The 23,644-nt window shown below is 45.5% G+C and overlaps 2 protein-coding genes across 5 annotated transcripts in view; one reads left to right on the forward strand and one right to left on the reverse strand.

The window, feature by feature from the left end:
- DNAI4 (dynein axonemal intermediate chain 4) overlaps positions 1-6,629 on the reverse strand; it is a 23,605-nt gene extending 16,976 nt beyond the window's left edge. Inside the window, exons 1-6 of one of the 2 annotated variants that reach the window (XM_075181863.1) lie at positions 5,979-6,629; positions 3,808-3,979; positions 2,189-2,382; positions 1,453-1,553; positions 421-577; positions 174-313 (exon numbers count right to left, since the gene is read on the reverse strand). In XM_075181863.1, the coding sequence (XP_075037964.1) occupies positions 174-313; positions 421-577; positions 1,453-1,553; positions 2,189-2,382; positions 3,808-3,979; positions 5,979-6,232 (1,018 nt within the window). In that variant the 5' untranslated portion in view covers positions 6,233-6,629. The remainder of the gene's footprint in view (positions 1-173; positions 314-420; positions 578-1,452; positions 1,554-2,188; positions 2,383-3,807; positions 3,980-5,978) is intronic. The other variant, XM_075181862.1, reaches the window with a different exon arrangement.
- MIER1 (MIER1 transcriptional regulator) overlaps positions 6,181-23,644 on the forward strand; it is a 26,289-nt gene continuing 8,825 nt past the window's right edge. For 2 of the 3 annotated variants that reach the window (XM_075181865.1, XM_075181866.1), the window contains exons 1-9: positions 6,181-6,288; positions 14,936-14,960; positions 15,618-15,763; positions 19,262-19,432; positions 19,854-19,980; positions 20,086-20,150; positions 21,294-21,366; positions 22,217-22,368; positions 23,225-23,306. In XM_075181865.1, the coding sequence (XP_075037966.1) occupies positions 6,280-6,288; positions 14,936-14,960; positions 15,618-15,763; positions 19,262-19,432; positions 19,854-19,980; positions 20,086-20,150; positions 21,294-21,366; positions 22,217-22,368; positions 23,225-23,306 (850 nt within the window). In that variant the 5' untranslated portion in view covers positions 6,181-6,279. Of the gene's footprint in view, positions 6,289-11,071; positions 11,092-14,935; positions 14,961-15,617; positions 15,764-19,261; positions 19,433-19,853; positions 19,981-20,085; positions 20,151-21,293; positions 21,367-22,216; positions 22,369-23,224; positions 23,307-23,644 lie in introns of those variants that run through there. The other variant, XM_075181867.1, reaches the window with a different exon arrangement.

Below are 23,644 nucleotides of genomic sequence, written 5' to 3' on the forward strand. Positions count from 1 at the left end.
ACACGCTATCACAAAATGCAAGAGGTAACATCAAAGGGATGTGGACCCAAAATGTTTCTTTTAGATCGTTTTTGGAATAGTTGTAAAAACACCACGAAAGTCATAAGATTATAAAGACTCAAATACAAAGTAATCGACATTTTGATTAATGGGTACAAAAGGACAGAACTTACCAGCGTCTTGATGGACAATTCGATCACACTGGATCTCTTTACTTTTTGGCGCCCCGTTAAACGTCTGCATCATTCTGTCTATGTAGCGATCATTTCCGGCTCGGTTTTTGCAGAGATCTGTGTAAGTTTGGTTCCGCACACTTAAATAAAACAGACAAATGTCATCTATAAACTCCAGACCGGAAGCATCTAACAATATTAACCGGTCAGAAATGTGACACTATAAGATTAATGTAAATGCTCATACTTGATTAATTCTGCTTCTTCAGAATCCGTAGAGACCAACGCTGCCGGCATGTCCAACAGCCATATTGTTTCCGTCTCCGTCAGATATACGTTGATTATCTTATCTAAATCTTCTTCCTTTGGCTGTTCCCGAATAGTATCCTGCTTTGCATGGATATCTGTGAAATAACAAGGTTACTTTATTTGAATCTCATCACAAGTTCCTGAAAAATAAAGTACAGCCACCATTTATAAGGAATATTTTATGTAACACACACACACTCAAGGATTTTCACAAAAAAAACAAAGTATCAAAAGTCCATTTTAAACCATAGATATCCCTGATGAACGTTATGTACTACCTGAAAGGTTGGAATCTATGGACTGAAATGGATTTTTGATACTTTGCTCTCTGTGAAAATCATTGGATATTCATAGTATATATATACATATATATATATATATATATATATATATATATATATATACACACCTCATTTCCTGTAATTATATAGAGCTTACAGTCTACATTCCCCAACCTACACACGGCTAGACCGAGAGATACTAAGGTCATTTTAATAGCAGCCAAGTAACATACTAGTACTCTTTGGAGTGTGGGAGGAAACCGGAGCACCCGGAGGAAACCCACGCAAACACATACAACCTCCACCCAAATAAGGCCATGGTCATGAATCAAACTCATGACCCCAGCGGTGAGAGTGCTAACCACTGAGCCATTGTGCTATACACTAAATCTATATCAAAGTATGTCTAACTAGACCATTTATACTCATGCTTCTGTAGCAGGTTATTTTAGTAGCAAACCCTTAACTAGTCATAAAGTTTACTTACCAGCAGACCCAGACTGTCCATCCATCTGTCAGTTTTAGCAAATGCATTGACCTACCGGGGCACCCCCTGCGTGGCTGTGTGTGTGTAAATACACCAGCTCTGCCATACGGTGACAACTGTACGGCAGAGTTGGTTTGTTCTCCAGGCTGCTCCACCTACTGACAAGTGTAAGTTAAATTTGAATATTTAGATGCGGCATTACCAAACACAGCGTCACGTCTGTATCCTGACTCCTCTACGTCATCCGATAGCGACTCTGTCTCCTGGCTCGATATTGACATACTGCTCCCCCCAAACGTCGACCTGTACAAGAGAGAGAGAGAAACTCAGAAATATCTTTAGGGGCGAAAAAAAACACCAACGTTCTTTATTCCATAACATAACCACATGTTCTGTACTCGGCTCACACAAGTGCCCCCGGTTGGCGATGGGGCCGATAGACACAGATACAAGTCCTCCATACAATGACGTCTTTTCTGACAACATTAGGCTGAACATTTTTAATTTTACTTAGACATGTATACAGATGTGGGCTGGTGGGCTTTGTACGCCAGTGCGGCTACTAGTCCCTGCCGGGCCCGCGCCAGAAGAACTGTTAACTTTTAATTAATAATCCCAAGCATACACCCAACTGTGGTTGAAAAACAATTTGGGGTTTGGCCACGGTAGTTTGTGGATGTGTCTATGTGGATCTGGGACAGGGTCTTAATCATGAATATTGTGACATAATAATTATTACAAAACTTGTGAGTTCCCGTTACTATTGAGTCTGTACCTTTTCACCAGTTTGGATGTTTTTCCCAAATATGGCCTAATATTGTACCCCTTCCCCCGCACACCCTCCAACATATGATCAGGCATAATGGAAAGTCTCTCTGGCTAATGATTCCCAAAGGCACATAAGTCACAGCAATATCAACGTACTTTCCTTTGCTTACCTTGAGAACGGGCCGAGAAAACTGGCATTTATCCCAGTCTGCTGGAAGGACATAGTGGAGAAGAAATCGGAAGCTGTTACTACACCCGTTGAATCAGGTGGGGAGAACAATTTGCTCTGTTTGGGGGGCGCAGCCCCAGGTTCGGCTTGGAATAATGGCTGAGGAGTTACGTTGTTTCCATCTTCATCAAAAACCTGAGGAACCAACACTAATGTTAGATTTTATTAGCATAGCCTAATAATGCAGCTTATCCCTCATTGGGCTACATTGTGCCCATCACGGGGCTTTTATTGGCACAGAACATTTAGGGACATTTATGAAAACTAGGGCTCATGAAAATCCATAGGTTTACTTTAACCTTCTAAACTGCGCTATAAAAATAAAAGCTAGAATCTGATTGGTTGTTATGGGCAACAATAGAATGTTCCTTTACACTTGTTTTAATAAATATCCCAACTGACAGCTACATATTATCGTAACCAGTTATATTTTTTGATATCTATATCAACAAATACCACCATAGACTATCAATTCTCTAAGACAGACTGCTAATGATAGGACTGTATCCTCAGTACAAGCAAGTGTTATCTCACATGTGCCTTTCATAATGTATGGGCACTGCCAAAAATAATTTTGATGCGAATAACAATATTTCACAAGGGCTTGATCATTGATGCAATGTGGTGATAAGGTCCAGCTGCTTTATATAAGATATGAATACATATACTAATTTGTATCAGTCTGGTATATAAGCACCTCTGAATGAGTAGATTTATGAGAATGCATGCCTGTCTCTCTAATATCTAGTACATATATATATGATATGTATATATACATATACATACATATATATATATAACTACATATATATATATATATATATATATATATATATATATATATATATATACATATATACATACATACATACATATATGTATATATACACACACACATATATATATATATATATATATATATACACATATATATATATATATATATATATATATATAGATAGATATATATATAAAATTGTTGCTAATTGCTCATGACACCTTATCTTGTTATGTATATGTGAACAGTTAAACAATATGTCTCTTGCTTTCCTTGCAGATCTTAGTATATATTCTTATTCTTGGTCTACGTACCATCTGCACTGTCATCATTTCTCTGGGTTTATATTCTGACCATAATATTTATATTCTGTAAGCTGCAAATTAAAACACTAGGAGGTAAATATATCGACCTGAGATTTCCAGCAGATTTGAAAAGTGGAGATGTTGCCTATAGCAACCAATCAGATTGTAGTTATCATGTATTTAGTATATTCTACAACATGACAACTAGAATCTGATTGGTTGCTATAGGCTTTCAAACCGCGGTTTTCAAACCGCTGGAAACTAGGAGCTTGATACATTTACCCTTAGAGATGTTCATCGTGGACGAGTTTACTGTGGTCATCAACTGTTGGGCGTATAGTGACAAAATCTATGTCTGTACTCTACAATATAACTGTAAATATCTATATTGTATGCTTCCAGCAGGGAAGATGAATTATAAGTGAATGTAAAGTCCATGCATATATAGTAATAGCAATAATTTCTTATTATACTGACCGGTACAGTTTGCTTCCCACTCGATACATTATATTTCTCCATGATTTTGCCATCGCCATAGATATTTATGCTTTTTCTGCTTGAAGCCCCCTGCATGCTTCTGTTCGCTCTGCTTTGCGTTACAAAACTAGAAATATTGATGATTTTCTTGACATGCGAAGCCATCTTAGGCCTGAGATAAAATGTTAATAAAAGCTTAGACAATTGATTAATGATCCACCCTCTTTATTCTCTGGTTCATCAAAAAAATAAATGTTTCTGACCTGATTTATGCTGAAGATCATAGTTCACTAGAAATGTCCCATTCGGATCTTTTGAATGGCCTTTGAAAATATTGTACTTGATCCTTTTTGGGGGGTTTGGCTATGTGGTTTTTGGACTTTTGCAATGGAAGTTACGTGTGTATTGTATATAATGTTTAATAACCCCTCTCTCCTGTGAAAATTCTGTTCTTGCTCCAAAGTCTAGTAACCAAACCAGCATACTCTGCAGAACTCTACAAATGGGAACTACACATTAATAAAACAAGACTGGGTATTAACAGACAAGGAGACCTGGGGGCCTATTTATGAATGGGTGCATATGCCCCCCGTTAATTATCATCCCTTATTGCAATGCCATGGGATGATATTACACAATCATTAATTTAATGATCATCCCGGGTATACCTTTGCTTCATTAATAATTCCAAGTTCTGACCCGGAGTCTTTACTGCACATGTACAGAGATGATTTGCAGAAGTTAACGGAGAGTAGAGCACAAAGACTGCCGGAAAGGGGTCCGGAGAAGATCCGTCTCCTGCATTGCTCTCCCGATAGGACAGAATGAACAACGCCATCCTCATATGATGTGAGCCATCAGGGTCAAGCTCCGAGAAGCTAGGCTGTTTGGAGCTTGATAAATTGGCCCAAATCGCAGTCCCCATGTGTAGTGGTTAGCACTTCTGCCTTACAGCACTGGGGTCATGAGTTCAATTCCCAACCATGGTCTTATCTGTGAGGAATTTGTATGTTCTCCCCGTGTTTGCGTGGGTTTCCTCCGAGTGCTCCGGTTTCCTCCCACATTCCAAAAACATACTGGCAGGTTAATTGGCCGCTAACAAATTGACCCTAGTCTGTGTGTGTGTGTGTTAGGGAATTTAGACTGTAAGCTCCAATGGGGCAGGGACTGATGTGAGTGAGTTATCTGTACAGCGCTGCGGAATTAGTGGCGCTATATAAATAAATGGTGATGATGATGATGATTGTCATGTTCTCATATCATTGACACTTTTATATTATCACATCTATCACGTGTATAATTTTGACTCGTTTTTTTTTTTTGTACAAACTGTATTTATTTTGCATCCAGTTATATAAGGCTTTAACTTCAATAAGGAGATTTTAAAATAAAAAAAAAATCAAAGGACTGGTTTAGGGGATGAGTAGTTTTGATTTGTTTGATTTGGGAAACACATGGTAATTTTGCCAGTATGTACAACTTTAGGTTCAGTGGAAATTTATAAGTGGAGGGATGAAAAATGTCAGTGTCTGGAACTGGATAGTTTTGCAATGAAGGCAGTAGGAGAAGTGGAAATACGACATGCCCCCACTTGCATCAGTGTGTGTGTGTGTGTGTATATATACATAGATAGATAGATAGATAGATATGTTTTAAGTGATTGGTATGTGATAGTTTTACAATGACGGCAGTAGGAGAAGTGGAAATATGACATACCCCATATACCCCCCACTTACACCACTGTGTGTAAGTGGCTCAGTGGTTAGCACTTCTGCCTCACAGCACTGGAGTCATGAGTTTAATTCCCGCCCATGGCCTTATCTGTGAGGAGTTTGTATGTTCTCCCCGTTTTTGCGTGGGTTTCCTCCAGGTGCTCCGGTTTCCTCCCACACTCCAAAAACATACTGGTAGGTTAATTGGCTGTTATCAAATTGACCCTAGTCTCTGTCTGTGTGTGTGTGTGTATATATTAGGGAATTTAGACTGTAAGCTCCAATGGGGCAGGGGCTGGTGTGAGTGAGTTCTCTGTACAGCGCTGCGGAACCAGTGGCGCTATATAAATAACTGATGATAATATATATATATATATATATATATATATATATATATATATATATATATATATATATATATATATTATGGCAGAGGCGGTCCTGGCCGGGAATACTCACACACTGGCCCCCGGGGGGCGGGCTCGGGACCGGCCGGCTCCAGACATCTCTCCCGTGTCCTCCGGTCTCAGCAGCTGCTTCCGTACAACGCGTTCTCTGCAACCATGGAAACGGAGGGACACGCCCACTGTCGGAACCACGCCTCCATCAGCGCCGATTGGCGGAAACCACACCCCCTCCAGGTCACGCCTTCTGCTGCGTTCCGATTGGCTGCGCCCTCTGGCGGTCACAGCTCTGGTTGCTTCCGCCTCCATCCGGGCTCCTGTGCTGACCCGCGATGTGACCCGTCAGATCGGCAAACATGGCGGAGGTAAGGAGGAAACTCATTTAAACATTCTCCCCGCGACTCGTCCCGAGTGTGTCCTGCGGCCCCGGTCATCTCCTCCCCCAGCTCCCCGGTCCACGTCCCCAGCCCGGCCCCCGGGCCCGGCGCTCCCGCGGTCACCACTTGTTGCTTCATCCCCCGATCCCGCGCTCTCCAACTTCTCCCCGAGCCCCGGGGGGAGGGGGCTCTCAGCGACCCCGGAGCCCGGCCTAGCTCCGATACCGGGATCTCTCTCCCCTGACTGGGCGGGAAACTGCTCCCTCCCCGCTCATCACTGCTGGAGACCTCCCGCCCTGGCTGTGTAACTCTGCCGGAGAGTCCTCCTGTCCCCCTGTGTCTGGGGTCCCCCCTCAGTGCCCGTGACAGGTACCCCCTCACCCCCCCCCTCAGTGCCCGTGACAGGTACCCCCTCACCCCCCCCCCCCTCAGTGCCCGTGACAGGTACCCCCTCACCCCCCCCCCCTCAGTGCCCGTGACAGGTACCCCCTCACCCCCCCCCCCCTCAGTGCCCGTGACAGGTACCCCCTCACCCCCCCCCCCCCCTCAGTGCCCGTGACAGGTACCCCCTCACCCCCCCCCCCCTCAGTGCCCGTGACAGGTACCCCCTCACCCTCCCCCCCCCTCAGTGCCCGTGACAGGTACCCCCTCACCCCCCCCCCTCAGTGCCCGTGACAGGTACCCCCTCACCCCCCCCCCTCAGTGCCCGTGACAGGTACCCCCTCACCCCCCCCCCCTCAGTGCCCGTGACAGGTACCCCCTCACCCCCCCCCCCCCTCAGTGCCCGTGGCAGGTACCCCCTCCCCAGTACCCGTGACAGGCACCCCCTCCCCCCCCCCCAGTACCCGTGACAGGCACCCCCTCCCCCCCCCCCCCAGTACCCGTGACAGGCACCCCCTCCCCCCCCCCCAGTACCCGTGACAGGCACCCCCTCCCCCCCCCCCCAGTACCCGTGACAGGCACCCCCTCCCCCCCCCCCCAGTACCCGTGACAGGCACCCCCTCCCCCCCCCCCAGTGCCCGTGACAGGTACCCCCTCACCCCCCCCCCAGTGCCCGTGACAGGTACCCCCTCACCCCCCCCCAGTGCCCGTGACAGGTACCCCCTCACCCCCCCCCCCCTCAGTGCCCGTGACAGGTACCCCCTCACCCCCCCCCCCCTCAGTGCCCGTGACAGGTACCCCCTCACCCCCCCCCCCCTCAGTGCCCGTGACAGGTACCCCCTCACCCCCCCCCCCTCAGTGCCCGTGACAGGTACCCCCTCACCCCCCCCCCCTCAGTGCCCGTGACAGGTACCCCCTCACCCCCCCCCCTCAGTGCCCGTGACAGGTACCCCCTCACCCCCCCCCCCCCCCCTCAGTGCCCGTGACAGGTACCCCCTCACCCCCCCCCCCTCAGTGCCCGTGACAGGTACCCCCTCACCCCCCCCCCCTCAGTGCCCGTGACAGGTACCCCCTCACCCCCCCCCCTCAGTGCCCGTGACAGGTACCCCCTCACCCTCCCCCCCCTCAGTGCCCGTGACAGGTACCCCCTCACCCCCCCCCCCTCAGTGCCCGTGACAGGTACCCCCTCACCCCCCCCCCTCAGTGCCCGTGACAGGTACCCCCTCACCCCCCCCCCCTCAGTGCCCGTGACAGGTACCCCCTCACCCCCCCCCCCTCAGTGCCCGTGGCAGGTACCCCCTCCCCAGTACCCGTGACAGGCACCCCCTCCCCCCCCCCAGTACCCGTGACAGGCACCCCCTCCCCCCCCCCCCCCAGTACCCGTGACAGGCACCCCCTCCCCCCCCCCCCAGTACCCGTGACAGGCACCCCCTCCCCCCCCCCCAGTACCCGTGACAGGCACCCCCTCCCCCCCCCCCCCAGTACCCGTGACAGGCACCCCCTCCCCCCCCCCCCCAGTACCCGTGACAGGCACCCCCTCCCCCCCCCCCCAGTACCCGTGACAGGCACCCCCTCCCCCCCCCCCAGTACCCGTGACAGGCACCCCCTCCCCCCCCCCAGTACCCGTGACAGGCACCCCCTCCCCCCCCCCCCCCAGTACCTGTGACAGGCACCCCCTCCCCCCCCCCCCAGTACCTGTGACAGGCACCCCCTCCCCCCCCCCCCAGTACCTGTGACAGGCACCCCCTCCCCCCCCCCCAGTACCTGTGACAGGCACCCCCTCCCCCCCCCCCAGTACCTGTGACAGGCACCCCCTCCCCCCCCCCCCCAGTACCTGTGACAGGCACCCCCTCCCCCCCCCCCAGTACCCGTGACAGGCACCCCCCCCCCCCCAGTACCCGTGACAGGCACCCCCTCAACCCCCCCAGTACCCGTGACAGGCACCCCCTCAACCCCCCCAGTACCCGTGACAGGTACCCCCTCAACCCCCCCAGTACCCGTGACAGGTACCCCCTCAACCCCCCCAGTACCCGTGACAGGTACCCCCTCAACCCCCCCCAGTACCCGTGACAGGTACCCCCTCAACCCCCCCCAGTACCCGTGACAGGTACCCCCTCAACCCCCCCCAGTACCCGTGACAGGTACCCCCTCAACCCCCCCCCCCCAGTACCCGTGACAGGTACCCCCTCAACCCCCCCCCCCAGTACCCGTGACAGGTACCCCCTCAACCCCCCCCCCCCCAGTACCCGTGACAGGTACCCCCTCAACCCCCCCCCCCAGTACCCGTGACAGGTACCCCCTCAACCCCCCCCCCCCAGTACCCGTGACAGGTACCCCCTCAACCCCCCCCCCCCCCCAGTACCCGTGACAGGTACCCCCTCAACCCCCCCCCAGTACCCGTGACAGGTACCCCCTCAACCCCCCCCCAGTACCCGTGACAGGTACCCCTTCAACCCCCCCCCCCCCAGTACCCGTGACAGGTACCCCCTCAACCCCCCCCCCCAGTACCCGTGACAGGTACCCCCACAACCCCCCCCCCAGTACCCGTGACAGGTACCCCCTCAACCCCCCCCCCAGTACCCGTGTCAGGTACCCCCTCAACCCCCCCCCCAGTACCCGTGACAGGTACCCCCTCAACCCCCCCCCCCCCAGTACCCGTGACAGGTACCCCCTCAACCCCCCCCCCCCAGTACCCGTGACAGGTACCCCCTCAACCCCCCCCCCCCAGTACCCGTGACAGGTACCCCCTCAACCCCCCCCCCCAGTACCCGTGACAGGTACCCCCTCAACCCCCCCCCAGTACCTGTGACAGGTACCCCCTCAACCCCCCCCCAGTACCTGTGACAGGTACCCCCTCAACCCCCCCCCCCAGTACCTGTGACAGGTACCCCCTCAACCCCCCCCCAGTACCCGTGACAGGTACCCCCTCAACCCCCCCCAGTACCCGTGACAGGTACCCCCTCAACCCCCCCCCCCAGTACCCGTGACAGGTACCCCCTCAACCCCCCCCCAGTACCCGTGACAGGTACCCCCTCAACCCCCCCCCAGTACCCGTGACAGGTACCCCCTCAACCCCCCCCCCCCAGTACCCGTGACAGGTACCCCCCCCCCCCCCCAGTACCCGTGACAGGTACCCCCTCAACCCCCCCCCCCAGTACCCGTGACAGGTACCCCCTCAACCCCCCCCCCCCCCAGTACCCGTGACAGGTACCCCCTCAACCCCCCCCCCCAGTACCCGTGACAGGTACCCCCTCCACCCCCCCCCCCCCCCAGTACCCGTGACAGGTACCCCCTCAACCCCCCCCCCCAGTACCCGTGACAGGTACCCCCTGACCCTCCCCCCCTCTGTGCCCGTGACAGGTACCCCCCTGACTTCCCCCCCCCTCTGTGCCCGTACCAGGTACCCCCTGACCCAACCCCCCCCCCCTTCTGTGCCCGTGACAGGTACCCCCTGACCCCCCCCTCTGTGCCCGTGACAGGTACCCCCTGACCCCCCCCTCTGTGCCCGTGACAGGTACCCCCTGACCCCCCCCCCCCCCCTCTGTGCCCGTGACAGGTACCCCCTGACCCCCCCCCCCCTCCCTGTGCCCGTGACAGGTACCCCTCCCCCCTCCTGGTCAGTGCCCTGTGGAAGGTACCCCCTCTGCCCCCCCCCCTCCTGGTCAGTGCCCCGTGGCAGGTACCCCTTTTGCCCCCCCTTTCTTCCTGGTCAGTGCCCCGTGGCAGGTACCCTTTCTGCCCCCCCAGTCAGTGCCCCGTGGCAGGTTCCCCTTCTGCCCCCCCTCCCCCCCAGTCGGTGCCCCGTGGAAGGTACCCCTTCTGCCCCCCCCCCCTGGTCAGTGCCCCGTGGCAGGTACCCCTTCTGATGCCCCTCCCTAGTCAGTGCCCCGTGGCAGGTACCCCCTCTGCCCTTTTTCCCCCTCAGTGCCCATGGTAGTTAACCCGTGTGGCTCACTCACCTAAGTGCTCGTGACAGGTACCCCCCTCCTCAGTGACCGTAACAAGTACACCACCCAGGAATTTCTCCCTCGTTCTGTTGATTCAATAATGTTTTCCACAGAAATGTGTAAAGATAATTTTTTTTGACAATGGATATAAACACTTATTTACCTAAACAGAAACTAAAATGCTGTTTCATGTTTAAGTTCTCGGTGTATATTGAAAATATGGTACCTTTATTAGTGTTATACATTGTACTCTTCTAGTAGATATAAAACTGTCAATATTATGTTGGGAAAGGCTTCCAGAATCTCATTTAGATGTCATCAATATGATCAATCTCTGTATTGTCAAGTGCGTATAATACAGATTACTCCGCTCAACAGTCTGAAATCACAGCAGGCAGAATATTGACCTATTGAATTAAGTGAATAATCAGTCAGGAGATGTTTCAATGAAGATCCCCCAATTGTAAGTTGAAATTGAATCTTCTGTCACCTTGAAACAATAGAGTAGCAGAAAGTTAAGAGGCATTTTTGCCTTACATTGATCAAAACTTCACTGTCAGATATTCATTTTTAAATGTCCCCCAAATAGTACTAATGTGTGGTCCCATAGATATTCTGCAACCCCTGTTCATCCACAGGGGAGCAGACAATTAGAATTTCCTGAGCATCCTGCGCTATAGGTATTTGCAAATGATTTTATTTGCAAATGACATACTCTAATGCAATGCCGCTAAATAGCACTGTAATGCATGTAAATATTACTGTGCATTTTATTGATCTCTGTACAATACACTTGTGTCCTATACAAGCATGTCACATACAGTAAGCTTGTGTTTATTTGCCTATTGCAAAAGGAACGGTCATCTATATGGATATTGAATCCCCTGCAGATATTCTGTTGTGAGATAAAGATCATACAAGTGCTAACTACATCCCTCTGATCTGCAAAGGGGTTGAGAAGTTTAAATGTTCTTTTATCAACTGTAAGGAGACCTGAATTAATGATGATTAGAAATTTTGGCAATGGAATCTCGTGAATAAAATAAATAAAAACATTACAAAAAATGGGGACCAACTTTAAACTTTTATTTGATGTACCAGAGATGTCTTCTGTGTTACCTGAGACCAGTGCATATGTCAAAGCAGATTATATAGTTGCATTGATTTTGCAGCCAATATAATGCCAGATATTTCCAGTGTGGGTGTTGCCAAAAATATTTCTGAACAGACAAACCATTTATAACTTTGCTATCTGTTTGATGGCTATTAAAGTTTAACAATAATCCATTTCATTGCTCATAGACTTCAGGTGGAAATATTATGTAAGCTAAAATGTGTTTTATGCATACTATCAATACTACTATATCAATACTCCCCTTACTTGGCTAATTGTCACTATATTATATGTCCATTGTTTCCCCATTGTTACAGTTCATAAAACCCTTATAAAAATGTTAGATTTGTATTATTTTTCAACTTGGTTTAGCTCTGCTTCGCATTTGATAGAATTGTATCCAGAAAACAGTTTGTTTAAATATCCCAGGGTAACAGATAGGAACCACTGTTGATTTTATAGAGGCAGAGCTGAAAAGCAAAGTGTTTTAGTTAAAGTACAATATTTGCAAGTTGTCCGAAGGTTGGAAACTCATGTAAAGGTGTTATTGGTATTCAATGCGCTGAGCTGTGTCATTTTTGGGGCTGGAGCTATAAAGTCTTTGGTGAAAAACCCAGAGGAGAGATAAATAAATGAATTTAATAGTTTTCCAGAGGTCATTTCCATATACGTAAGTGAAAATGTTTGCCAGGTACACTTAATTAATCTGCTCAGCAGAAGTTTTGTGTGTGGAGGGATGGGGTACAGGTGAGAATTTTTCCTAAATGTGCTACCAGTCACACATTGTATTCAGTTACTATTTTATTTGGTCCCCTCCTAGTCCACATAATTCAAAATAATTTGCAAATGTCTTTTTAGTGAGCTAGGGAAACGGACAGAAACGAGCGGTGCAATCCTGGGGCTAAAAGGTTCTCTGCCTCCTGACAACTTCAATTGTGCATAACCTCAGACAGCTTCTACAGAAAGCATATATTTGCCCATCTGATTTTCAGTCTGGGTTTTTCACCAAAGTCTTTACATCATCTAATTTGAGTTTTTTGTTACATCTGTATTCAATGTGCGTAGCTGAGCTATGCCACATCCAAGGGCAATTGAATTCAATTCCTGTGCCTAGTATATGCTGACAAAACATATAAGGAAGTCGGAACAGTAAATCAGGACATTTTATTACAAGATGCCAAAGTACATGTCCAAATTATTTACAGTAACGTTGTCTGAAGGTGGTGACATTTTTTTGTCCCCCCAAATAAACTCATTCCCACCTTCGTATTTAAAACGCCCTCTGCTTATTCCTCTGAGCTCTGTACTGGACTGTTTTATGCTTTCCACCCTTTTTTATTTTGTTTCGTGTGTGATTTTATTATCGTAATAAGTACAAATAGTTTTACTTTTAGTTTCTAAAAACCCAGTAAATGGAAACGTCATGAGCTAGCGGCTTTCCCTGTGAAATGAGTGATGAGGTATTTCGCAATACTAAGCCTGGGATATTTAGTTTAATAGCTGGCAAGCAAATAAATAGTAAAAAAAATAATAATCATGTGACAGGAAGCTCTAGTTCATTTTTTTGTGGAGACCGAGTTACTTTTCCTCTGACATTTCCTATTCTGCAGATCATTTCAAATTCTCCAGCTTAAAGGAATAGTAATGAAAATAAATGTAGCGATTTATCTTTGCTGTGTATTTCACTATGTATTTTATTATATTTTATTATATTACTGTTCTTATTCTATTTAGTATCTTTTTAATGACTTGTCAAAATCACGAAACATCAGTTTAATTCTCTTATTAATGGTTCACAGTGATGATACTGATACACTTCGTGGGCTGCATGGGTGGCCCTCTAATCATTAATAGGGCCACACATTACCCTTCAGTAATAAATTAAAATAATACATTTAATCAAAGAAAGAGAAAGCTATCTAATAACATATCAGCAGGCGCTTTACAGAAGTGTTACAAGTTATAACAAACACATTTCACTATAAAGGAGCAGCACGGTGGCTCAGTGGTCAGCACTTCTGCCTCATAGCACTGGGGTCATGAGTTCAATTCCCGACCATGGCCTTATCTGTGTGGAGTTTGTATGTTCTCCCTGTGTTTGCGTGGGTTTCCTCCGGGTGCTCTGGTTTCCTCCCACACGCCAAAAACATACTGGTAGGTTAATTGGCTGCTATCAAAAATTGAGGCTAGCCTGTGTGTGTGTGTTATGGGATTTAAATTGTAAGCTCCAATGGGGCAGGGACTGATGTGAATGAGTTCTCTCTACAGCGCTGCGGAATCAGTGACACTATAAATAAATGGTGATGATGATGATCACTGCTTTATAGTGATGGGGTTTAGCAGCAATTTGTAGCAGTAGGCTGCACTTATAAAATACATCTGGGACGCTGTATGTTTAATTAATTTATTTTTTTCTCCTCGGATGGTTTGACCCATTGGTAGTTCAAAGGTAGCCATTGCTCCAAACATTCTCAAATATGATCGAGATTTGTATATATCTATATTCTCATGTTATAGCGCCACAGTGGTTTGCATCTGAGTGAAGTGTCTTGCTTGTGCGTCATCAACGTTGAATACCACTGGAGCAATTCCATACCTGGACCTGTGCTATTCATCAGGCCTGCAATAGAGCTCGATTGCGCTCATTTCTGCTCCCACCTCCAGGAGCCACTGAATACAGGAGGAGTGAGCAAAAATGTGCATTAATAAATTTACCCCTAATTGTCTTCACTTAAAAATTGGCCCTAGTGTGCGTGCATGTTTGTGAGCCTGTGGTTGAAAGTTAGATTGTAAGCTCTGCTGATGTATACAGTAATGTTAAAACATACTGATAGGTTAATTGGATGCTTTCAAATTGACCCTAGTGTGTGTGTGTCTCTGTCTGTGTGTGTGTGTTAGGGAATTTAGACTGTAAGCCCCAGTGGGGCAGGGTCTGATGTGAGTGAGTTCTCTGTACAGCGCTGCGGAATTAGTGGCGCTATATAAATAAATGGTAATAATAATAAAGGTTCTTATATTATACAACACCGTGTAAGATATTGGAGCTATGTAGAGGCTTAATATTTCACATAAAATTGGAGCAATGTAACTAATGGTCCCCCTAAGGTATACTGCCCTACACCAATCGTGTACGTAGATGATATATGGTACGTTTGGGTTGAATGTCTAATGATATGTTTGTTTTGTTTTGCAGCCTTCTCTTGGGAACGCTAGCCCAGGTAATGTATGCTTCCTTTTTTCTAAATTGAAATTAAATTTAGAAACAAGTAATTATTTTATTTTCCATATTATGTACATGGTAATACATTATACCCAAACCAGTTGCTTATGCATATTAAATTATTTCTTTAAAGCAATTTAGAGGAGAAGATTTATAGAAGTCCGTCCTGGAAAAGTGTATCCAAAAGTTCAGAGGCAGAAAATATGTAATTTTAAAAAATGTTGTGCCAAGCAGAAGTGATTAGGGGTAGAGTTATGCGCATTGGCAGGAAAGGCATCATAACCTACAATGAGCTGCTGAGAAATAACATTGTAAACAGTCGGCATATTATACACAGCCTGTATCCAAGACATTCTACAATCCACTACACCCGTCTGTGCCCAGTGTCTGTCCCACAGGTGACTACACCAGTGAGTGCATTGATTTTAGTCCCCATAGAGACCGTGCGTTTTCCAACCATGTGTTTAAGTGTTTAGATTTATGGTATTTAGGACTGTTGCAGAAGTTGGGGCTTTCATGGCTTCATTGTGTTCTCCAAGCTTTGCTATGGAGATAACTTACAGAACTACATTTTCTAGATGTGGGTAGAGTTTTTCTTTAGTTTCGCCTCTGGGATCCTGTTGGTGAATTCACCATCTGTGTCTCTCGTGCCCAGGAGGCTCTGCTGCGTCCGACGACCACGAGTTCGACCCATCGGCTGACATGTTAGTTCACGAGTTTGACGACGAGCGAACGTTGGAGGAGGAAGAGTTGATGGAGGGAGAGGTGAACTTCAGCACCGAGATTGAGCACCTAGAAAGGGTGAGTAGGAATCCTTTAACCCTTTCTCTAGTAACTAGGGTGGCGTTGGCCGTTATCAAGATATGGATATACATTGGTTGTGGCTTCATTTCTGGGACCATGTTTATTTGTATACATGAATTGTAAATATTTTTCAAGCCAAATATTGGGGGGAAAAAATAAAAGCTTAGTTTTTCTCATATGCTTGAAATCCCATAACAAAGTTTTTGTTTTACATATGCACCTTTGGTTGTTTGTCCCTCTTTTCTGCTACTAATGAAACTAATGATTTACTGTCGAAGAGCCATGTGACAACCATGGCGACCACAGTCGCATTACATGCTGTAGTGAGGCTTTGGAACACTTGTCATGTCTGCCTGCACTTTCACAGCACAAGCCCACCACCTCATTTTTTCTCTGCCATTGTATACATGAAGGGAGGGCCTTGGCTGAGATCAGATGGCTGCCTGCTCAGGAACGAGCTTGAGTGCTGAAATGCAAATTCCAGCTCAGAGATTAGGCAGCCATATAACTCTCCAACACCGAGAGATTTTGCAAAAAGAGCAGCACTAACTAGATGGCAACCTAGAACAATTACGCCACTTCATCTAAAACGAATACAATACTATTATTTCTCTTTCTTTTTTTTGTATGGGATTGCGCCTTTAATTTTGTGCTCAGTGTATGCAAAAAAAATAAAAAATAAAGTGGTTGAACTGAATGTACTCGCTGCAGTAAGTTCCTACCATTATATGTGCAGTTTCCACATTATGGTTTGGCCAACAGACCCCTCGAACACAAATAGTGCTTACATGCAAAATATGTATAAAAAAACTACAGTTCCACAAAAAAGTCTTGTGACTTCCAAACCATTATGTTTTATAAACTACACAGCTTAGAGAAATCAAGTGATCTTGCAGCTTTCCTAATTGCATTGAAAAATAGTTTAGAAACAATCCAAAAAAAACAAAAATATTCTTGGTGAACTATCTCACGCAAACACCTATATACTAAATAGAAAGTCCATGAAATATAACAGTAAAGTTTGTGACATAAGTAGACCCATACGTGTAGTATCTTTGTATAAGTGCATCCGTCTTGGATGTGCTTGGAATGGGGATCAATGGGGGGTTGGGTGCACAGGTAAAAGGGTGTGACTTGGCAGTTGAGGCGTCGCCCGTCCATTATATACCTGTATTTCCGGGGGTTAACGTTAGCGCTGGTGTCAGTCTCGTCTGTGTGCAGAGGTAGCTGTTCTTTAACACCATAATAGGGTTAATATGGGGGTTGAGGGATTCTTTATTTTTTATTTTTTTTATATAGCGCCCCTTCCTCTGGTTGAGTTGGCATTGTAGATGCCCTAACAGCAGTTGTAGATGGCTGCGTGTTAGTTTCGCTCTGTCCTGAGCCTCCCACGTAATCATCTGGCCCCAAATACAAAACCTCTAAACATTTGTGATAAAGGTGGGAAGGGATGTCCTGGCACCAGGGCCAGGGTGGTTTAGAAGAAGTTTATTGATGGCTGATAACGCTGCCACCTTACAGCAGCCACCCGCACTTTGCCCACCAGCAGCTACAATTGTTATTCCGCTACCGTATGTATCAAGTGTCCCCCACACCTCTTAGATTGTAAGCTCATTTGGTCAGCGCCATCTTTACCTTTCATATCATTATATCTCATTTGTGTTGTGTCATGATCCCTTTCGTGTACAGCGCTGCACAGTTTGAAGTACTTTTATAAATAGAGAAAGTGGCGATCAGTACTGTTCTAGTTTATACAGCGTTCCCTGGCGCCCGGTCACCTGCGCAGGAAGCAGCTGCGCCGCATAAGCACTACACATTGTTCCGTTATTGGAAGATCCCGATAATCAGACGACTTGAGGACACCCATTGTAATATGCACAGGGGAAGGGGTCCACCTTCGCCAGTCACTGCACAGACAGCTGCACGAGCATTTCTTTATCCTGCTTTGTCCTACTAGGAGTGGAACACGCAGGTCGCTAGAATCTATGGGTGGTGGCAATGGGAGGGTTAATCTGAGCACTTTGCTTTTATGGCTTATTATTTACCAGTTTACAACTGGCTTTTATAGCACTATTGTATGTGCCATAGGTGACAGGTCTCCTGGTAACTACATTGTGAATTACAGCTGACCAAATTCCACCTCTCCCCGAGGAGTTTGCCTGGTTCTGTTGTAGCGAATGGAAAAATACGTTACTTAAGTCACCAGATCTGGCTCTATCTGGTATAGTCTCACGTTCGCATTACAAGATGATAAAACCAACGTGCCCTCGTCCTATAAAATCTGTAATTGTTCTCTCTGGACTTGCATTAGCTCTACTGATAGTTTTCACGTTGTATGTTTTATTTAATGTGGAACGAAACCTGTTTTCTGTGCGTTGGTTAATGAGGCGAAGTGACTTCCTTTATTCTGGAAATTGTTTGTAATTTGGGGGCTAGTTAAGTTCCAAATACTAGTACTGATGGCTGAGTATATATGCGAAAACCAACTGTAAAAATGTATTTTAATTACAGTAGACATTTAGGACAACCCAATAAATGTTTTTACAAGGGGGAGACAAAATATAAATCTCTTCCATCCATAACCAAAAATGACTATAATATTGACATGTAAAATTATTTGAATATATCTATTTTTTTCTATGTGTTGTTTTGAGACTTTATATTGCACATAGGTATTGTATATATCCTACAGTGTGATCTAGTTGATCAGAGTAAACGTACACTCATAGTCATCACCACACGTATCCTCTGATCCGTGGCTTCGGGAGTACGCAGAGTGCACGTTGAAACAAATGCACGATGCGCTCAGTATACGTGTCCTAATGACTCAGGCCCTACATGTTTAAATAAAGAGCAAAATAATTACATTGTCATAGACTTGTCTGTTGCTTTCAGTCTTTACACTGCACGGTGCTACCATTTTTCTCAGAAATAATCATGGTTCCTCGGAATAAACACACAACAGGTATTTCCCATCACTGAAAACGTGGGGAGGGTGGTAATTATTGCTATTTAATTATTACAGCCTGTCTCTACTGGCCGTAGGTGCCCTTTAAAGTTGAACTGAAACATCAGTAGTGCATTTAAAGTATGAAATATGTTCCTCCTTAAGTGTTTCTTTAATTAATAGGGATCTGGATGAATAAAATTATTTGGTACTTCGCAATCGGTTTGTAGATCGTGATGACACATTGGGAATCAGGTCATAGGTAACCACTCCTGATGGAAAAGCTATGTGTTTGGCCCACAGCACATGGGCTGCAACCCAGCAGCATCTAACACCGTTTAAAGAGACGTCTCTCTCACAGCAACTGGCACTTAGTAGGAAGTGTCAGCAAGCCGGTTGGGGGGAAATAAGGGTAAATAGTGGAAAGAATAAATATTTTCAGGAGCAAATAATGCACCTCTGGCTGTGTAAGGGTTAATGAGAGCATGATCTATGACACAGTTGTGTACATACATTTTACGGTTTAATTGGGACTGGTTTGATTTCAGGAGAGCGAGATGCCGATTCACGAACTGTTGAGGCTGTATGGTTACGGTAGCACCGTACCTCTACCAGGGGAAGATGAAGAAGAAGATGATGATGATGATGACGAGGAAGAGGAGGAGGAGGAAGAAGAGGATGATAATGATGGAAATAGTGGTTCTAGTACGGAAAATAAGGTGCATGTAACAGGATTATCTCCGTGTTTAAATATCGGTCACTGTATTTTTATTGATTGGATCTTGATTGGTAGATTCGGAAGGTTTAAACAGTTAAATGGCTTTTTCTCAGCGTTAATACCTGTATCAGAATACATTCACTGTTATATATTCATATTTCAGGCCAAAGTTTGTAAACAAACCACTTGGTGATCGGAGGTGCTATAGAACCAGCAAAATATCCTATGTAGGCTACAGGCTGAGAGTCAGTGAAGGGGGGGGGGGGGGGGGGGCGGGAAACCAATGTGCTTGCTGGGAGATGTAGTTTCGCAACAGCCGGAGAGCCGCTGGTTGGCCAACATCACTCTGGGATAAGGAATATCTTCCTTGTTACAGCGAGTCTACAGAATGTTTGGCTCTAATATTTTATTATTTTTATCAGGATGAAACCATTAAAGATTCATCTGCTCAGGAAGATGAGACTCTGTCTTCTAATGACGACCCACCACCTTCTACACAAGACCCCCCGGAAGTTATCCGTCCTCGCCGCTGCAAGTACTTTGATCCCAGTAAGTCATCGTCTCTAGACGTCCGTCCTTTCTTCTTTTTCTTTGTGAATAAGTCTATTCAGGGTTGATGTCGTTACATTAAAAAAAAAAATGTCCTTTTCTCAGATAATGAAATAGAAGAAGAATCTGAGGATGATGAAGATTATATTCCGTCAGAAGACTGGAAAAAGGTAAATGTTTTAAATGAACGCTGTGATTTTCGAGGGTTCTGCATGTAGTGTCTACCGTTATCTTATATTAAAATAACGATTTAACCAACACCAACCCTTTTTTGTTGTTTGTATCTAATGTTAACAGTAGGAGATTAATTGTGGAATAATGATAAATATCTATTAATACAACTGCTTGCAGAGGTGGGGGAGTTTGGCTTAATGACCGTTATGACATCACGGAGGGCACGAAGAGGTTATTAAAGTTATTTCATCGTGTTTCAATAATCATTGTCTATGCGATTTGTGTGGTTCCAAAGCACAAGGCAATTTATTTAGCAAAAGCAAAATAATAGTTCAATAAATAAGTACAGCCGATACATACGCTGCGCGTCGCTGGATCCAGCAATAAAGTAATTCAGTCCTGAAGTCTGTGGTCAAAGTGACTGCAAGCTGATTCCAGAGAGCAATATATATACATTTGGTGTTACAGTAAATACAATATAGATGACTTGCCATGTTTCCATAGGTTCAGGCTTCAGGAAGGTCCAGTGTAATGCAGTCCATAGGTCAGTTCAAACGATGCCATCTAAGGGTGGGGGTCAGCTCTCCAGATGATGCATACTGATCTTCCTGCCAAGAACTGGTTCAAACTGGTCCATTAGCATTACACTCACAATATCATTCTAATCATTTATACCCTATAATCCATAACTAGCATACGCAAGGAGTGATCCTTTCGGCGATAGAACCAGGCGCCCTCGAATAAATAGGAGATTACAATGATACCAGACATGATATGTTTCCTGTGACCTGAACCTTAGATCTCACTAAACTACATATAACCTTATAATATTTAATTATAAACTCAATAACATCTGTTAATAAAAACCTGTGGATTGAAACCATTATAAAAAGAACTATGTGCAAGTGAATGTGTAAGTATATGCGTGCGTTATTTATCATGCGATTGCGCTATGACACGTGGCGTACTGATCGCAATTGCACGGTGAAACAATATTAATCAATATACTTTCTTTCATCCAATTAATCGATTTTGACAAGGTCGAAAGTTTAAAATTTAAGATGAACACTGTGCGTGCGTGTATATAAATACAGTGGGATTATTATGTTCTAATTACAAAATTGCAATTTTGTCTGTAGGAGATTATGGTGGGATCAATGTTTCAAGCTGAAATCCCAGTTGGCATCAGCAAATACCGGGAAACTGATAAAGGTGAGCGGCTAAAGGGGCAATATCTCAGTAGGATCTTCAAATATCTGGTGTGAAATTAAATACATTTTGAAATTTACTGTTTTTTCCATTTAAAAATGAAGCATAATTATCATTGTACTTATTATCATTGTATATAATTATCATTGTACTTATTATGATTGTATCTATATGTATGTGTATATATATATATATATATATATATATATATATATATATCTCTTTTAGTGTGTTTATCTCACTGCTAGCGCACTCCTACAGCGATGTTGTACGTGAGATATGAATTAGGCCTCACTGAATTAGTGAGTTGTTCACCATTGACATTTTTCATCCAGCGTTGCCCAGCCTGTAGATCATCAACTAGTTCTGCAAAAGCTTAAGAGCTGCTGGGTGCCCAAACCCAGTTTAGTCAGTGGATGTTTAAAATAAGAATTATTAAATGTGTAAAATGATTTCAGCATCTCCTGGACGGCAGGTGACCGACACATTGGACATAGATGTCATTTTTTCATAGAATCTTTTTAAAAAGAACATGTATTCCTCGAATATGAATGGATGGGTGGAGTTTGTACCCACATGGAGACAGGTTACATAATAAAAGAAATGTCCACATACACCCAGCCTGATTTCCCTTAGTCGTAAGCTATTCTCTCTTCTGTTTCCCTACGAAGTATTTAAGTAAATAATTACTTTAAAGGAAATTGCAGAATGCATCGCACGATAGGTAGACATGCAAAATGAAATCTGTTACTTTGTATCCATTGGATCTCCTCCTCGCATGTCTCTGTGTATGGTTACTGGCTTGTTTGGGTTAGCAGTTGTGCAGTTCATCAGTATGTGTTTTGTAATGTAGTGTATGAGAACGATGACCAGCTTCTGTGGAACCCGGATTTTGTGATCGAGGACCGAGTGGTTGACTTTCTCAATGAGGCATCCAGGAGGACTGGAGAGGAGAAGGGCCTGGATGCCATCCCCGAAGGAGCGCACATAAAGGACAATGAGCAGGTACTACAAAGCTCAGGTGGCGTAAACACTGCACATACGTTTTCTGACCTGCAGCTACTATGTCTCCACTGCCCTTGTTCAGGGAGATGGTCCCCCCTGGAAGCCATGTGTGTATTCAGGCAGCTACTAAGTGTAGTGCTCCTTTCACCCTGTGCACTTATGTCACTGATAAACACACATCTAAAGGGGACCTCTACCTACAGCCAATCACTCCCAATATGCTAAATATCATATGTGGGCAGCGTTATTACACCTCTGCTGCCCCAACCCCCTTCTGTTACAGTGATGTAGATAAGTAATGAGGGGGGATGATGATGCTGCAGATACACTGCTGGATTAACTGGTTCCACCTCTTGCGTGTTTGTTCCAGCACCAATCTGCTGCCCCTCTGCGTCAGCCGTGGAGAAGGGTCTCTTTGTAGACAAAGCCTAGTTACAAGTTTTGCTAGTTTAATGTGACGTTAAATGTTAAACAGCCATTGATGGTAGAGAAAGGGGATACAATATAGAGAATAATAATTAGTAGTATAGTCCATGTCCTAAAGCAACAGTGGGTGTATAGAAGGGGGTTGGTAAGACATACTCTGGATACTGTTGGACAAGTAATGTCCATTTGGGGTCAGACATAAGAGGGAGGTGTCTGTAGCCCCCAGTCGTCTGATATCATCCTCCTACAGAGACTGCCTATACTGATCTAACGGGGGACCAGCAGTTTTATTATAGGAATGGTGCAGTGTATCACTGCAGTAATGTAAGTATTGTAGCTGTCCATCTACCCTACTAGTAATTACCATATGTAATTAATATCCGTGCTGCTATTTATTATCAGTGCTGATCCTCCCATCTTTCTCTCCCAGGCCCTTTATGAGCTGGTGAAATGTAATTTTGACACAGAAGAAGCTTTGAGAAGATTAAGGTTTAATGTGAAAGCAGCACGTGGTAAGCGCCTATCTCCTAACAAAGACAAAACAGCTATATCGTACCGAGTTCATTGTAACTTGTCACCGACTGAATACACTATTGCATTTCAGTTTCAATCTGGTACAATACATCTAAGTACTTAAGCAAAGTTGTCGGGACTGTGTCCATAGACAGTCACCTCTTACTAAACCACACTGTACTACAGTTCAGAGAACCTTCCCCACTGCCCATAACCCTGTTTGTCCTGTAGAAATGACAGTAGGTACCCCCAGCTGTCACCTACTGGAATATACCCCACAGATACTGTGTCATTATTTACAAACCCCATCTCCCATTATAGCTGGTCATACTTCTAT

The sequence above is a fragment of the Mixophyes fleayi genome, chromosome 8 (genome assembly GCF_038048845.1).
Source record: "Mixophyes fleayi isolate aMixFle1 chromosome 8, aMixFle1.hap1, whole genome shotgun sequence".
In the NCBI taxonomy this organism is placed as follows: domain Eukaryota; kingdom Metazoa; phylum Chordata; class Amphibia; order Anura; family Limnodynastidae; genus Mixophyes; species Mixophyes fleayi.